Source organism: Trachypithecus francoisi, unplaced genomic scaffold, assembly GCF_009764315.1.
Source record: "Trachypithecus francoisi isolate TF-2019V2 unplaced genomic scaffold, Tfra_2.0 Lachesis_group4, whole genome shotgun sequence".
NCBI classification, from domain to species: domain Eukaryota; kingdom Metazoa; phylum Chordata; class Mammalia; order Primates; family Cercopithecidae; genus Trachypithecus; species Trachypithecus francoisi.
The window spans coordinates 52,864,227-52,880,897 of NW_022681469.1; the positions used below are offsets into that span (position 1 = coordinate 52,864,227).

A 16,671-nucleotide genomic window follows, 5' to 3' on the forward strand; every position below is an offset into this window, starting at 1 on the left:
GCCCAGTGCAGAATGAGATTGTGGAGCCCCTGGTACAGAAAGAAGAGAAAAAGTGCTGTTACAGTTATTAAAATACAAAACCCATTCCTTTCTTTTCTTCAATGGTCTCTTTCTCAACTAGTCATGATGTTTTAAATTGGCTATTTAATGTTGTTCTAGGTAAAGAAAATTGGAATTTTAAATTATTAGTATGAAATTTTCTGTTCATCTTTTTTTATGTTATGTTGTTATGTTATGTTATGTTATGTTGTTATGTTATGTTATGTTATGTTACATTATTGAGACAGAGTCTGACTCTGTAGCCCAGGCTGGAGTGCAGTGCCATGATCTCGGCTCACTGCAACCTCTGCCTCCTGGTTTCAAGTGATTCTAGTGCCTCAGCCTCCCGAGTAGCTGGAATTACAGGTGCCTGCCACCGTGCTCGGCTTTTTTGTTTTGTTTTGTTTTGTATTTTCAGTGGAGACAGGGTTTCGCCATGTTGGCCAGGCTGGTATCGAACTCCTGACCTCAAGCGATCCACCCACCTCGGCCTCCCACAGTGCTGGAATTACAGGTGTGAGTCACTATGCCCAGCCTTCTGTTCATCTTTATATTATGCAATGCCAATTTTAAATGCAAATGTAGTAGTATTTTACTCATATGTGGCATCACTGAAAATACACAATTTATATTTTGTAACTTGCACATGCATGTTTTTAACTGTTACACAGCAGTTGAAATGCTGCATAAAACATATTTAATTCTTTTTATTTCACCTCTTTATATCACTTCATGAACATTCCACCAACACACTGTACCCTCAGCTTACTGATGAGTAAAGAAGGACTGAAAGGACATAGAACGTGGGTTGCCCTATCTTTCTGTTTCCTTCGTTGTCATCATTTTTAGCATAAGTGACTAGCTAATACAGGAAAATAATGTAAGAAAGGATACGATAGAGTTACTTGGTTATTTGCATTATTAGAATGCCTTCTTTCCGCATTTGAAGAATGAAAAGCATTACCTCTTGTAACACATCTACTTTGTACTTGCTTTGAGTCTCACTGAACTACTATGTATCATGGTCCCACCAGAATTCTGTGCTCGTGGGGAACTGTGAATGTTATATACAAATGGGACAGCAAGGAATGATGGGCATATGCATATGAATATCTTTTCAGCTCACATGCATGCACTTTTGTCCCATTGGACTTCACTTATAAAACAAAGTAGAAAAATAAATTTATTAAGAATGTCAAGGCTGGGTGCAGTGGCTCACACATGTAACCTCAGCATTTTAGGGGGCCAAGGCTAGAGGATCACTTGAAGCCACAAGTTTGAGACCGCAGTGAGCTATGATTGTGCCATTGCACTGTAGCTTAGGTGACAGAGAGAGACCTTGTCTCTAAAAATTAAAGAAAAAAATGTAATAAATAGATAAAAGAATTTCAAGACAGTGACAGCAGAGCATTAAAAACCACTGATGGGGCCCGTATGAGCCCTGTGCCCGGTTAGACTGCATAGATCACATGCCCATGAAGCAGGGTCTGAAACTAGCTCACCATTTTTTAGGAAGGAAGAGTAATGATAGAAGGGACTTGCTTTACATAATTTTAAATAATACTATGTAGTAAAGGATTTGGTTCTACCGAAGTGAGGTCTGGCCTTTGCCCTTGGCTTCTAGGAGGTAGTCTATGACAAAAGTGTCTTTGTTTTTAGGGTGTGAACTGACCACTCCTAATTTTAGAGTGGGGCTGGCCATGCCAGAAAGATCAACCACGTGATTTAGGGTGGAGGCCTTGGTCACCTGGTATCGGTCCACCTTGAGACTGAGTTCAACCACATGGGGAATCAATCAGTCAATCATACCTATATAACAAAGACCCAATAAAAATTTTAGACATTGAAGATTGGATGATCTTTCCCCGTTGGCAATACTCCATGCATAATGTCACACATTGATGCCAGGAGGGTAATGTGTCCTGACTCCACAGTGAGGACAATGGAAATTTTCCTATTGGAACACTCAGATTCTACCCTGTGTCTCTCTTCCATTGTCTAATTTTAATCTGTATTCTTTCTGTGTAATAAACTATAACTGTGAATATAATAGCTTTCAGTGAGTTCTGTAAATAACTCTAGAGAATTATTAAATTTTAGGGTCATTTTCCAAACCCTTCAAATTTGCAGTCAGTGTCAGAGGTGAGGGTAGTTTTGGAGACTGTGCCGTTAAACTTAGCAGTTTGGCTGACTCCAGGTAAATACTATAGAGCAAAAATAATGAAAATGGTACACTGTTGGTGCAAGAGTAAATGAATGAATAGCATAATGCAGAAAATGCAGAAACATTCAACCCTACATAAAAAATTAGTAGATGATGAAATAGCATTTATTTTTAATTTTTTTACATGAATAAGTTCTTTAGCAGTGATTTCTGAGATTCTGGTTCACCCATCACCCGAGCAGTGTACACTGTACCCAATGTGTAGTCTTTTATCCCTCACCCTCCTCCCCCACAAAGTCCCAAAAGTCCATTGTGTCATTCTTATGCCTTTGCATCCTCATAGCTTAGCTCCCACTTATGTGTAAGAACGTACGATGTTTGGTTTTCCATCCCTGAGTTACTTCACTAAGAATAATGGTCTCCAATTCCATCCAGATTGCTGCAAATGCCATTATTTTGTTCCTTTTTATGGCTGAGTATATAATATTTTCAGTATTCCATGTATACACCATATTTTCTTTATCTGCTCATTCACTGATGGGCATTTGGGCTGGTTCTGTATTTTTGCAATTGTGACAAAGTAGCATTTTAAATCCATGAGGACAGGAAGGGACTTTCAATAAATGATGCTGTAACAATTGGCTTATAATTTATAAAAGTTTTCTGCTTTAGAACATGCAACTCCACATGAATTAAGAATATAAATGTGAACAATAAAAATATAGAAAAGATATCATCTGTGTAAAGAAGTTACTTCTATGCTTAATGGCAAAATTTAAAAAAATTGAGAGATTTGATGATTTAAAATGAAAACATTTCTGATCAGCAGATAATCTACACAAACAAAATAAAAAGTCAAATTAAAAACTGGAATAATACATTTGGAATACATAATACAGAAGAAGGATTAATATATTCTATACACACACAGACATTTTATATGTATATATTTTATATATATATATATATAGAGAGAGAGAGAGAGAGAGAGAGAGAGACAGGGTCTCACTCTGTCACCCAGGCTGAAGTGCAGTGGCACAATCTCGGCTCCCTGCAGCCTTGACCTCCTGGTCTCAAGTGATCCACCTTGGTCTCCCAAAGTGTTGGCATTACAGGCATGAGCCACCACACCTAGTATATTCAAAATATTCTTTAAAGCCCTTAAAAATCAACAATGTAAAAAAACTTGAAGGGAAACTGAGGGAATTCACCCATACAAATAAACATAAATATCCAGTAAACACTCACAAATGAATTCAACCTTAAATGACAAAAAAATACAAATTAAAACAATTAGAAGATATGAATTTTTACTTATAGCAAATATTGTTTAAATGATAATACCCAGTTTTGATAAATATTCAGAGAAATAAAACTTTCTCACTGGACCAATGGGGTGGATATTAGTGCAGCTTTTTTGGAGGACAGTGTGATAATGTGTATCAAATGTCTTTAAAACATTCATGTCCTTTGAATACATAGAAATTTACTTCTAATAAACAATTATGATTTATTTGTCTATGAGAATATTAATAATAGCACACTAGGAAACAACCAAATGTCTAGTAATATGGGAACAGTTAAATAAATACAGCTACCCATGTAGCCATGAAAATGATAATGTTGGAGAATAACAGCATAGAAGAATGATGTCCACAAGATGGCAGAATAGAAAGTCCCAGCCTTCATTCTTCCACAGAAACACAGATTTAATAATGGTATAAGTAACAAAATACCTTTATGAGAAGTCTAATTCTAACTAAGAACTTGCAGTACCCTTAGGCACAAAACCAAAGATCAGTGTGCTGAAACAGATAACAAAATGAATTTCACTTTATCTACATCAGCCCCTTGCCCAAATCAGCACAGTTCAGTGACTCCTCCATTGTGGGGAGTGGGGGAGAGTGGGGAAAATCTCCAATGGTTCCCAGCCTTTCAAGATGCTCCCTGAGGACTGGTTTATCTCACACACAGTGTTGAAAAGACTGGTATTGTTATAGGTAGCTAGATAGGCATGAGCAGGGCAGGAGAGGGCTCTTCCCCAACCCACCAGGAATGTCAGGTGTCCCTCAGGTGATGGTTTGGCAATTACTACACTGCCTCCCTAAAAATGATAATTTGGCAGCTGTTGCCAAAGGGCTGGTTTATGCTGTGCCTCACAAAGAGCACTGAAGAAACTGAAATAGTCCAGATTCTTGGGGCAGCTGTCGCTGGCATGGCTCTGAGAGATTGGGATAATGAGCATAACTGAGGCTTCTCCCTTAGGAAAGAAGGGAAAGAGTGGAGCATACCCCCAACATCCCAGCCTTTCACAGTTCTGATTGAGGGGCCAGTTTCTATCTCGCCTCACACAGATCACTGATGGAACTGACATAGTCAAACGCCAGAGGGAACAAGAGATACGGACTCCTGAAAGAAAAAGGCTGAATACCTGAAACAGCTAGGAATGAGGGCCCTGAATCTCTAGTTGAATTGATTGATAAAGGCCTTTCCTAATCAAAGCCAGTCTGTATAGACTGGGAAAAGGGACTGTTTCTTCAGGTGTACAAACACCAATGCAAAGCTACAAGGACATGAAGAATCATGTAACACAATTAATAGAACAAAAGAAATCTCCAGTAACTGATCATAAAGAAATGTAAATTTATGAACTGCCTGACAAAGGATTCAAATAATTGTAAAGAAGCACAGCAAGTTGCAAGAGAACACAGATAGACAACTAAAAGAAATCAGGAAAATGATACATGAACAAACTGAGTATATCAACAGAAACAGAAATTATGAAGAACCAAATAGAAATTCTGAAGCTGAATATTATAACTCACCTTAAAAATTCACTAAGTGGCTTCAATAGTGGACTTGATCAAGCAGAAAAAAGTAATCAGGAAACCAGAAGACAGGTCATTTAAAATTATCCAGTCAGAAGAGCAAAATGAAAAAGAATGAAAACAGTGAATAGAGCCTAGGGGAATTATGGGACACTATAAAGTGGAACAGTTTCTGCATTATGGGAATCCCAGAAGGAGAAGAGTAAGAAAAAAAGAAAGCCTATTTAAAGAAATAATGGCTGAAAACTTCCGAGATCTGGGGAGAGAAATAGCCAGATTCATGAAGCTTAAAAAAATCCCAAATTGGATGAACCCTATCTACAGAGACATATTGTAATCAAATTATCAAAAGCTGAGAACAAAGAAAAATTTAAAAACAAGAGAAAAGTGATTCATCATTTATGAAAAGCCCCCATAAGACTGTCAGTGGATTTCTCAGCAGGAAGCTTGTGGGTCAGAAGGGAGTGAGATGATCTATTCAAAGGGCTGAGTGGGGAAGTTGCGGGGAACAAAACCCTGCTAGCCAAAACTACATTACCTGTCAAAACTGTCCTCCAGAAATGAAGGAGAAATAAAAAATGTTCCGGACAAACAAAAAATGGAGAAATTCCATTACCACTAGACCTGTCTTACAAGAAATACTAAGGGGAGTTCTTCAAGTTGAAATGAAAGGATACTAAACAGCAATATAAAAGCACATGAAAGTATAAAACTTAGTAGTAAAAGTAAATACATTGACCAACACAGAAAACTGTGGTAATGTAATGTTGATGTATAAATTTAGCTCTAAATTTAAATGACATGTAAAAGTTAAATGACAAAAGTTAAAAAAAACTATAAATACAAAAATTTATGGTACATATACAATATTAAAAGAAGATATAAGCTGGGTACAGTGGCTCACACCTATAATTCTAGCACTTTGGGAGGCTGAGGATTGCTTGAGTTCAGGAGTTGGAGACTAGCCTGGGAAACATGGCAAGTCTTAGTCTCTACAAAAGAAACAAAAAAATTAGCTGGGTGTGGTGGCACAGGCCTGTAGTCCCAGCTACTTGGGAGGCTGAAGCAAGATGATCACTTAAACCCAGGAGGTTGAGGCTGCAGTAAGCCATGTCCAACCTAGGTGACAGAGTAAGACCATGTGTCAAAAAAAAAAAAAAAAAAATTTAAAGTGTGACATCAATAATATAAAGTGTGTGTGTGAGAGATGTATAGTTTCTGTATACAATGGAAGCCAAGTTGTTATCAGCTTAAAATAGACTAGTGTTTTTCATGTAATCAAGGTAACCACAAGGAAAATTTCCATAGTAGACATACACAAAAAAGATAAAGGAATCAATGCAAATCACTATAAAAAGTCAATAAATCACAGAGGTAAACAGGAAAAAAGGGAAAGAGAAACAAAATAAATACAAAACAGACAGAAAGCAATGACAATAGTAAATCCTTACTTATATATAACTACTTTAAACATAAATGAATTAAACTCCTAATCAAAAGACACAGAGTGACTGAGTAGATAAAAACAACAAGATCTAACAATGTGCTGACTACAAGGGACTCACTTGGCTGTGTGCGGTGGCTCAAGCCTGTAATCCCAGCACTTTGGGAGGCCGAGACGGCCGGATCACAAGGTCAGGAGATCGAGACCATCCTGGCTAACATGGTGAAACCCCGTCTCTACTACAAAAAAACACAAAAATCTAGCCGGGCGAGATGGCGGGCGTCTGTAGTCCCAGCTACTCAGGAGGCTGAGGCAGGAGAATGGCGTAAACCTGGGAGGCGGAGCTTGCAGTGAGCTGAGATCCGACCAACGCACTCCAGCCTGGGCGACAGAGCAAGACTCTGTCTCAAAAAAAAAAAAAAAAAAAAAAAATCAAAGGCACACATAGGCTGAAGGTGAAGAGATGGAAGAAGACATTCCATGCAAACCGAAAGATAGCAGGCTGGCTATACTTATATCACACAAAATAGACCTTAAGAACTATCACAACTGACAAGGCATTATATAATGATAAAAGGAATAATTCATCAGGAAGATATAACAATTATAAATGTATATGCAGTCAACATAAGTGCACCTAAATACATAAAGCAAACATCAACAGGTTTGAAAGGAGACATAGCAATACAATAATAGTGGAGGACTTCAATACCTCACTTTCAACAATAGATAGAACATTCAGACAGAAAATAAATAAGAAAATAGTGCACTGAAACAATACTATGGACCAGATGGATCTTACAGATGTATATAGAACATTCTATCCAATAGCAGCAGAACACATTCTTCTCAAGTGTACATGGAACATTCTGCAGGATAGATCACATGTTTGGTTACAAAACAAGGCTCAACAAACTTAAGAAGACTGAAGTCATACCAGGTATCTTTTCTAACCACAATGCAATGAAACTAGAAATCAATAACATAAGGAAAAATGGAAAGTTCTCAAATATATGATTGTCCCCGGATAACTCCTGTTCATCCTACAAGGCTCAGTTTAGGAGATGCCTCTTCTGGTTACCTTTCTTCATCTGCCCATGCCCATCTTAACAGTTCTCACAGCTCTTCCTTTCAATGGAGGGAGCACTTGATAACCTGCACAGCCCTTGATCACAATGCTTATTAAACTATACTGTAATTCAGTTTACTTAGAATATAAAATCTTTGAGGGCAGGAACTGAGGTGATCACTTTTGTATTTGCAGTCCCTAGCAAGTGCCAGATGCTAGAGTTCAATGAATGTTTGCCGAACAAAGGAATCATTCTCAATGTTAAATCTCACACTCCTATTTAAGAACTCCAAGTTCATCTTATTTCACTTTTAAATTCTCTCATTATTCCAAACTCAAAATTAATGTTTATGGGGACCTGAAAGTTCATTTAAACTCGTGAATCAGGATAGTGTTGGGCCTCTGGTGAAGTAGAGTGTCCCTCTAAAGGCATTCAAATTTTAGAAGTTTTGTTTTTTTATTTTTACTTATGGTAAAAATATGTAAAATTTATCATCTTACGTTTAAGCGTACAGTTCAGTAGTGCAAAGTATGTTCCCATTCTTGTGCAATAGATCTCTAGAACGTTTTCATTTCACACAACTGAAACTTTATACATGTTAAACAATAATTCCCTATTTTCCCCCTCTTACCAGTCCCTGGCAACCACCATTCTACTTTCTGTATCCATGCATTTGACTACTTTAGATAACTCATGTGTGGAATCATATAGTATTTGTCTTTTTATGACTGTCTTAACTCACTTAGTATAATGTCTTCCAAGTCCGTCCATGGTGTAACATGTGACAGGATTTCCTTCTTTTAAAATGTGAAATAATATTTCATTTTCTGTATATAACACATTTTGTTAATCCATTTATCTGTGGATGGACATTCAGGTTGCCTCCACCTCTAGGCTACTGTGAATACTACTGCAAAGAACATGGTCATCCAAGTATCTTTTTGAGATCCTGCTTTGAATTCTTTTGGAAAAATGTGTTTTAAAAAAAAGCCCATTGCAGGCCAAATAAAATATAGCTTCTAGCCAGAGGCAGACTGTAAGCTGCCAATTTACAATTCCTGTTATTTTTAATGTATTTTTTATAATGGGGACAATAGAAAGCAGTGATAGCCCTGACAAAGAACAGAAAGCTCTAAGTCCAGTAGGATGAGAAGGAGTCATCCACATGAAAATGTCTAAGGGCAAGTTGATACCAGACAAAGTGAGCAGTACTAAGAAGAAAGTATGGGAGCAGACAGATGAGTGGAGATGTCTGAATCTTGGCTGAAAGCGATGACAGTGATGAGAGGCAGGATGGTGGTGTTAGTAGTTTGCAAGGTGAATATCATTGAAATTAAATGTCTTTGAGAGTATCATCACTCATATTCCAAGGTCAAAGGAGTCTTTAGGTAGGCAAAGGTGCTAAGCCAGGCATCAAAGCTCCAAAACAGCAGAGCAGAGCACAGAGAACAGACACCAGCGACAGCAGCAAGCGATTGTGGATGAAATTATCAACTAGGGAGTTTCACATGGGCATGAGGTGATAATCAAGATTTGACAACAGGGAGAAAGTTTAATGCGGTCTTTGGGAGGAAGTGCTCTGAAAGAAACATTCCTGGGCAAAGCAGAGCCCTAGCGAATTGAACTTCACCCAATCTTGTCCTGCAGAGAAGCCAAGTCTCCACAGAATACAAAGAGACACACCCTTCTGCCTCGATGGTATCTGTAGCTAGGAGGAGGGATGATGAAGGAGAAAAGATGGGGTCATAAGTGTATGGTGTGGGAGTGTTTTGGTGGCGAGTGGTGGGTGGAACCTCTTGTAGTATCCCTCAGTGGTGAGATGGACCTCCCACACAAAATTTGGTTTAGATGTTGACTCATGATCCCACATGTGCACAAAGATGGGATGGAAGGTTTATTGCACATGTAATGAGGTTTTCTAAGAGAACAGGGCAGGCTCCCAAGCAGATCTGAAAATGCCTTGAAAGAGCAGGGAGGGGAAATCTCCCTGCTTGGGGTTTTATAATAGTTAGAGGGTGAGGCTGGGATGTTGGTTTCCTCATGCTGGCCAAAGTTTGTATGGTTTGAATTTCCCATCAGTGCCGAAGAAGCACTGAGGTTTTTCTTTTTTATCAGCTTGCTTGGATGTGGGGCACAAAAGGCAGGGGGTGTGGCAGGGCTTGACAGCTGTCAGCTGTTAAACATCAACAATGGAGTCAGACTCCTTATTATTGAGTACTACAGAGCACTGGTGAGCCTGCACCTCAAGAGAATTAAAACCACAGGGCTGCCCATAGGACATCCACTTAATTCCTTAGAGGAAGTCGGTAACCAGTGACTGTAGAGGCCAAGACTCTACAGCATATGTGAAATTTTGGGACTTTTGTAATTTTCCATGTTTCTCATTTGTATTATTTTCTGTTTTCTGTTTGGGTTATTAGAAAAATTCACATAACAAAAATGGCCAATAATCTTGTCATCTGGGGTCATGTGTATACATATATGCACATGTATGCATTTATGTGTGTGTGTTTGTGTGCTGGATATAGTTGATTGATAGCCATTTCCAGCTCTTTTTTTGAATGCTGGAAACCACATTTCCCTGACTCTTCTGGATGAATTAACGAAATACACTTTGTTTTACATGTAGAAAGCAGAACTGAAACAGAAGCTACCTTCCTTCTATTGTCTGACTGTTTTTCTGTGTGTGAACAAGATCTTGGACCATTTCCAAGATCTTATGTTTTTCTGAAGTGGTGTTCTAGTGTTCAGACATTAGCTTCATAGATGTTAAGAGGCAGTTGTGGTGTGGCAGCAGTAGCTTCCTGATTCTGACTTTCCGATCCTGGGACACAGCTATGCTTGTGGGTTCATGAACTCAAAAGTTCCAGTGTTAGCCTGCTGATTGTTCACCATCCTGATTGTGGCACAGCAAGTAGCTTGCCTGGACAGTCAGTTCTGCATTGTTCTGGGAGTTGTTCCTGGAGGCCCAACCTAGAGCCTGCTCCTCCAGCCATTCTACTTCACATGTAAACACCCAATTTCCTTTATTAAATTCCTTTGTGCTTAATATAACTAGACGGGTTTCTATATTTTGCTCTGAACCCTTATTATCATTGTATGCTTATGTTAGTCGAGGGGACTGGTATGGGGGCAATGAAAATGGGCGGATGATGCTCAGCTCTAAACCTTACTTTGACATAGGTGAATATAGGGACCTCACAGGTGAGAGAACGGGAGCCTCAATGGAAAGATCAGCTGGGACCTGAGAAGATCCTCTGGATCAGAGGGGGATTGCAAGGTAAAGGCCTTTGGGGTTCCCAGAAATCCTCCCTCTGACTCTACTGAACTTGGGGCTACAAAGAAAGTAGGTCTTAAGTGAATTTCTCGAATCAGTAGTTAAATGTGTTTAATATCTTATTTATTGTTTTGCATATGCATTGTTTTGATTCTAGATTTCTGGAAGCTGATTCTCCTAAGTAGTTGTTATACTCTTAGTGTAATCATAGCACACTTGGAAAAACCTTGATTTCTTTTTCTTTCCTTTCTTCATCCATAGATGAGAGGTAACTTGAGTATGGTCTCCACTGAAACTCATACACCTATACCTAAATTTAGTAGAAAAAGAAAGAACCTTGCCTAGGGCAAGCATGGTGACAATTTCCAAGATGATTAAAGTAACACTGAGGACTTAATGTCTCATACAGTGCTGGCAGGGGAAGTAATTCTTTCATTCAGTTCAACAAGTACTTGTGAGGTGTATTAAGCTTTGTCATTTCCTGGGCCTCCACCGCCTCTCCCTCTTCTCCACCTTAGCCACTCACTTTCATGACACACCTTGGAACTTGTCATCACCTGGAACTGTACCACCTCTGCAGTCTTTACCTCTGACGTGCCATTATCTGATTATAACCTCCTTCTTGGCAGATAGATTTGCCTTCTATTTCAGCGAGGAAGTTGAGGTTTCTAGTTGGGAATTTCCTCAACTTTTTGACTTCAGCCAATGACCTTATTTAAACCCATAACCTGACATCCATAACTACTTGTTTTACTCAGTCTTAAATTAATAATTTAAAATTATTTTATTAAGATATAATTCAGATAACATACAATTTCCATATTTAAAGTGTACAATTCAATGGTTTTCAGTATTTTCACAGAGTTGTGCAACCATCACCACAATAAATTTTAAATCATTTTCATCACCACAAAGAGAAATCCCTTGGCCATTGGTCCTCATTCCCCCATTGCTCCTAGCTCTAGAAAACCACAAACCTACTTTCTTTCTCTGTGAATTTGCATATTCTGGACATTAAATATGATGGAATAATACAATATGTAACGCTTTGTGACTGTCTTTTTTCACTTAACATAACATTTTCAAGGTTCATCCACACTGTAGCATGTATCAATTCTTCATTCCTTTTTGTGGTTGAATAATATTCAAGCATATGCTTATACCACATTTTATTTATGCATTCATTAGTTGATGGACATTTGAGTTATATCTACCTTTTGCCTATTATTAAGAATGCTACTATGAATATTCACACACAAGGTTTTTTGTGGACATATGTTTTCATTTCTCTTAGGTGTATACCTAGGAGGGGAATTGCTAAGCTATATGGTAATCCTGTATTTAATTGAAAAATTGCCAGACTGTTTTCCAAAAGATGTACTATGTTACATTTCCATTAGGAGTGCATAAGAGTTCCAATTTCTTTACATTTTTGCTAACTTCTTATTATCTAACTTTTTGATTAGAGCAATCATAATCTGCATGAAATAGCAGCCCATTGTAGGTTTGACTTGCATCCCTGAGGCTAATGAAGTTGATCATTTTTTTCATGTGCATATTGGCTATTTATATATCTTTCTTGGAAAAATATCTATTCAGGTTCTTTGCTTTTTTGAAAATTACGTTATTCGTCTTTTTTATTGTTGAGTTGTAAGGATTCTTTATATATTCCAGACACAAGTCCTTCATCAGATATATGATTTGCAGAAATTTTCTCCCATTCTATGGGTTGCCTTTTTAATTTCTTAATTGTGTGTTTTGAAGCACAAAAGGTTTTTTGTTAATTCTATGATATCCAATTTACCTATTTTGTTGTTGTTGTTGTTGCCGCTTATATGTTTGGTGTTGTAGCTAAGAAATCATTGCCTACTACAAGGTCATGAAGATTTACCTCTGTTTTTCTAAGAAATTTATAGTTTTAGCTTTTACACTTAGTTATTGGATCCTATTTGAGTTCATTTTTGTACAGATGTGAGGTAGGATCTAACTTCTTTTTTTTCAGATCGTGTCAGCACCATTTATGGAAAAGACTTTGTTAGATTTGTTAGATTTGTTAGATTGATTTCCCTTGTTAGAAATCAATTCAATGGAAAAAAATTTCGCTTGTTGGAAATCAATTCACTGTGTGAGGGTTTACTTATAGACACTCAATTTCTTTCTGTTAATCTGTATGTCTTACCTTATGCCAATACCACACTGTCTTGATTACTGTAGATATTGTAATAAGTTTTGAAATGGGGAAGTGTGAATCCTCTAACTTTGTTGTTTGTTTTCAAGATTGTTTTAGCTCTTCTGTGTCTTTTGCATTCTCATATAAATTTTAGGATCAGATTATTGATCCAGAATTTTGATGGGAATTGTGTTGAATTTGTAAATCATTTTGGGGAGAATTGCCATCTTAACAATATTAAATTTTCCAATCCATGAACCTGAGATGACTTTCCATTTACTCAGGTGTTCTTTAATTTCTTTCAGCAATGTTTTATATTTTTCAGAGTATAAGTTTTGCACTTCTTTTGTTAAATTCATTCCTAATTATTTTATTCTTTTTGATGCTATTGCAAACAGAATTTGTTTTCTTAATTTCATTTGCAGTGTATTCATCGCAAGTGTATAGAAACACAGTTGATTTTTGTAAATTGATCTTTTCATCCCTTTTCACCCTCACCTTTGATGTAAATTGATCTTTTATCCTGCAACTTTGCTGAACTCGTTTATTAGTTCTAATTGTGTTTTTAGTGGATTCCTTAACATTTTCTATGTACAAGATTATGTCATTTGCAAATAGAGGCAGTTTAACCTATTCACCTTTCAAAGCAAAAAAGAATTAAAATGCACTTATTATGTCTCAGGCACTATGCTCTGTTCTTTATTTACATTAACTCTGATCTTAGAGTAGCAGGGAAATTCAGAAGCTCTCCTGGCCCCCAACAGTTTCCCCCACAACGAGTTTAATTGAAACATGCATAGAGCTGACTCCATTTCATCTGAATGACAAAGAGATCAACCAATGAAGACTGACACAATTTTTTCTGTGGTGTAGTTTGGCTCAAACAAGACAGAAAATGTGTCTATTGTTCCAGAAAGGAGAAAGGCAACACCATGCTGATAGGAGAATGACTGTTTTCTCAGCACAACATTAGACCTTGTCTGGCTCATCTTGGTAGGGAGTATTTCGGTCATAGGCACTGGATAAGTCACAGTTCTCTCTAGTGGAAACTCCAAACTGGGCTTAGAGCTCTTGTGTTCACTCTTGCTCACAGTTTGAACCCAACCTCTTCTATTCTGCACCTTCAGAGGCCAGTGGTGATTGACAGAGGAGAGCCTTGACAAGCATCTGACTGCTTAGTTGTGAGGCTTTGTGTGTAATAGCAAACATGGGATGCCTCTAGGGGTGGCACAGCCTCCTACAGGAGAACATGGGTTTTTCAGAAGGAGGTGAGTTGAGTCATCAAACGGAGATCCTTTTTTTTTTTTTTTTTTTAAACGCACACTTTTTTTTTTTATTATATTAAAATCAGGCAATGGTCTGACAATAAAAAGGCTGCTTATGGAATACTGTTATGTTAAACTTCACTTACAGGATGTTAAATCCTTAGAACTAAGGTTTCCCCTCCGGAAAAAGATTAATGGAAACATCAATTGCTTTTCAGACTTGATAGTTGTTGCTTCAAAAGGTCGTTTTACACAAATACTAAATTAAAAAAAAAAAACACCTTTAGTACACAATGAATTGCTTTTATTTCGGTATGCATCCATATTTCAGCATTTAGTGGTCCTGAACAGCAAGTGGAAAGACGCAGCAATTTGCTAGGCGGTCAAGCCCACCAATTTCGGGGATCTGCTGTGCACACCGGGTTCTTTCTTAATCCCTGCTGAGGATCTTGGGAAGCAGCAGCAGCACCAAAACCAAGGCATGCACCGGATTCAAGGTTCTTTTTGTTCCAGTTATCAGATTCCAAACTAGACCCCAATGGATTGCAAGGATGACCAAATGAAAGCCCTGTTTAAAACTTCTTCAATTTTTAAAAGCAAAACAATTATAGGAAAGTAAAGCAATTCAGAGGGATCATGTGTGCTTCCAAGTGTCTTCGTGTGGCCTTTCTCCAAGTTCAACCACCGAGGACTCCGAGAGCTGGCAGGTCTGAGTCACCCTGGTGACTACTCTTTTCACCTTATCAAAACCGGAGCTAAAAACAATGCATCAGCCGATGACAGCAGCGGGTGCACGGCTGAGGACCCATTATTCATTTCCTAGGCTGGTGGACAGTGAGTGAGTACGGTTCCAGAACTAAACAAGGGAGGTCAGAGACTCTTTCCAACCTTACCTGATGGCTTCTGGCCAAAGCAAGGAAGTGTCATGGAAGGTGTTGAGTGGTGATGGTGCAAAAAGGAACTTGAGGAGGAGGGAGAAAAAGCAGCACCCCTCGATAAAGGTGGGGGAGAGAAGATATGGGGAAAGCCCTGAATTCCTCACCGAAGGCCAATCTCAGAGGGGAGCGGAGGGGTTACAATCTATGCTTCGGCCAAGGGTGGGAGTGGAGGAGCATGGGAATAGGATGATGGCTTGGAAGGGGCATCATTTAAGACTTAAAGAAACCAGGGGTGCAGGCGAAGCACCCCACACACCTAGCAGTAGTCCCACAGGCTGCGACCTGAAACCTTCACATCTACTCTAACAAGCCCCCCAGGCTAGAGGGCTGTTGTTGCAGGGAGGATGGGAGGCGGGAGGGTAAGGGGAGAAGGCAGAGACCCCAGGCCGTGTAATCAGCAGCAAGGTGATTGTGTGATGTATCTTTTCACAGTTGAGTTAGATGTGCCCCACCAGTTATGATGGGAATCAATTTAAATAGACTTTCTTGATCCCAGAAGTTCAACTACGTGGACAGTGGTTACACTTGACAGGATGATTTGTTATAGCACAACTTATATATTTCAAATGGACAAAAAATTAGTATCATTTACAGTATCTTAAGATAAATTTCCTTTGAATGGGAGCTTCCTTTCCGGTACTTTGAGGTCTACAAGACGTATCTAGAAAATTTACTACTGTGGAAAATGAAGAGTGCTTAAATCGAATGAGGGGGAAGGGGAAGGGCCTGTGGTTTTTCTTTTTGATTAATTGCTGTCCTTTGGGCGGCTGAGGGAGTTTCATATTTTCTTTAGACATCATGAGGCGCCGAAGCTCTTGCAGGACAACTTTGATGCTATATGAATTCTGCCATTTTGCTAGCACTGATATGGCTCTTGGGTCCACCACTCCATTAGAACTATTTACTCCATTCATATTAATTTTTGTTACAAATCTTACAAAGGGGGGTGCTTCTGGGTATTTAGGTCCACATTCTATTTTAAGGCTGTATATTCGGTTTTCATAAATTGTTCTTGGAGGCCCAATTATCATCCCTGTCCATCTTGTAAGTGTCATGTCTTCGTCATCTTCCAGACCCCAGCTAACTGTGCCATCTCCTACTCCTTTCTGGCCTTCTTCGAGTTCTTCCAACAGTCGGAAATTGCGAGGGACTTTTACTCCCGAGCCCGTGGTAGCTGCCATCTTGCGTCGCTGTTGCTTGAAGCCAAACGGAGAGTCTTAAAGGGGAGACTGGGTACTGGGAGATCTGAAATCAAACTGGGGCAGAGAAGTCAGCAGAGAGGAGGCAGCTTCCTTATAAAAGCTAGTCTCGGCTGGGCACAGTGGCTTATGCCTGTAATCCCAACACTGGGGGAGTCCAAGGCAGACAGATCATGAGGTCAGGAGATTGAGACCATCCCAGCTAACATGGTGAAACCCTGTCTCTACTAAAAATATAAAAAATTAGCCAGCTACTCGGGAGGCTGAGGCAGGAAAA

General features: G+C 38.7%; 1 protein-coding gene across 1 annotated transcript; it reads right to left on the reverse strand.

The window, feature by feature from the left end:
* Positions 1-14,539: 14,539 nt before the first annotated feature.
* On the reverse strand, positions 14,540-16,396 carry LOC117073648 (ubiquitin-conjugating enzyme E2 variant 1-like). Its single transcript, XM_033194822.1, has one exon. It carries the CDS (start codon positions 16,374-16,376, stop codon positions 15,780-15,782), a length of 597 nt encoding a protein of 198 aa, XP_033050713.1. The 5' UTR covers positions 16,377-16,396; the 3' UTR covers positions 14,540-15,779.
* Between the last annotated feature and the right edge of the window lie 275 nt (positions 16,397-16,671).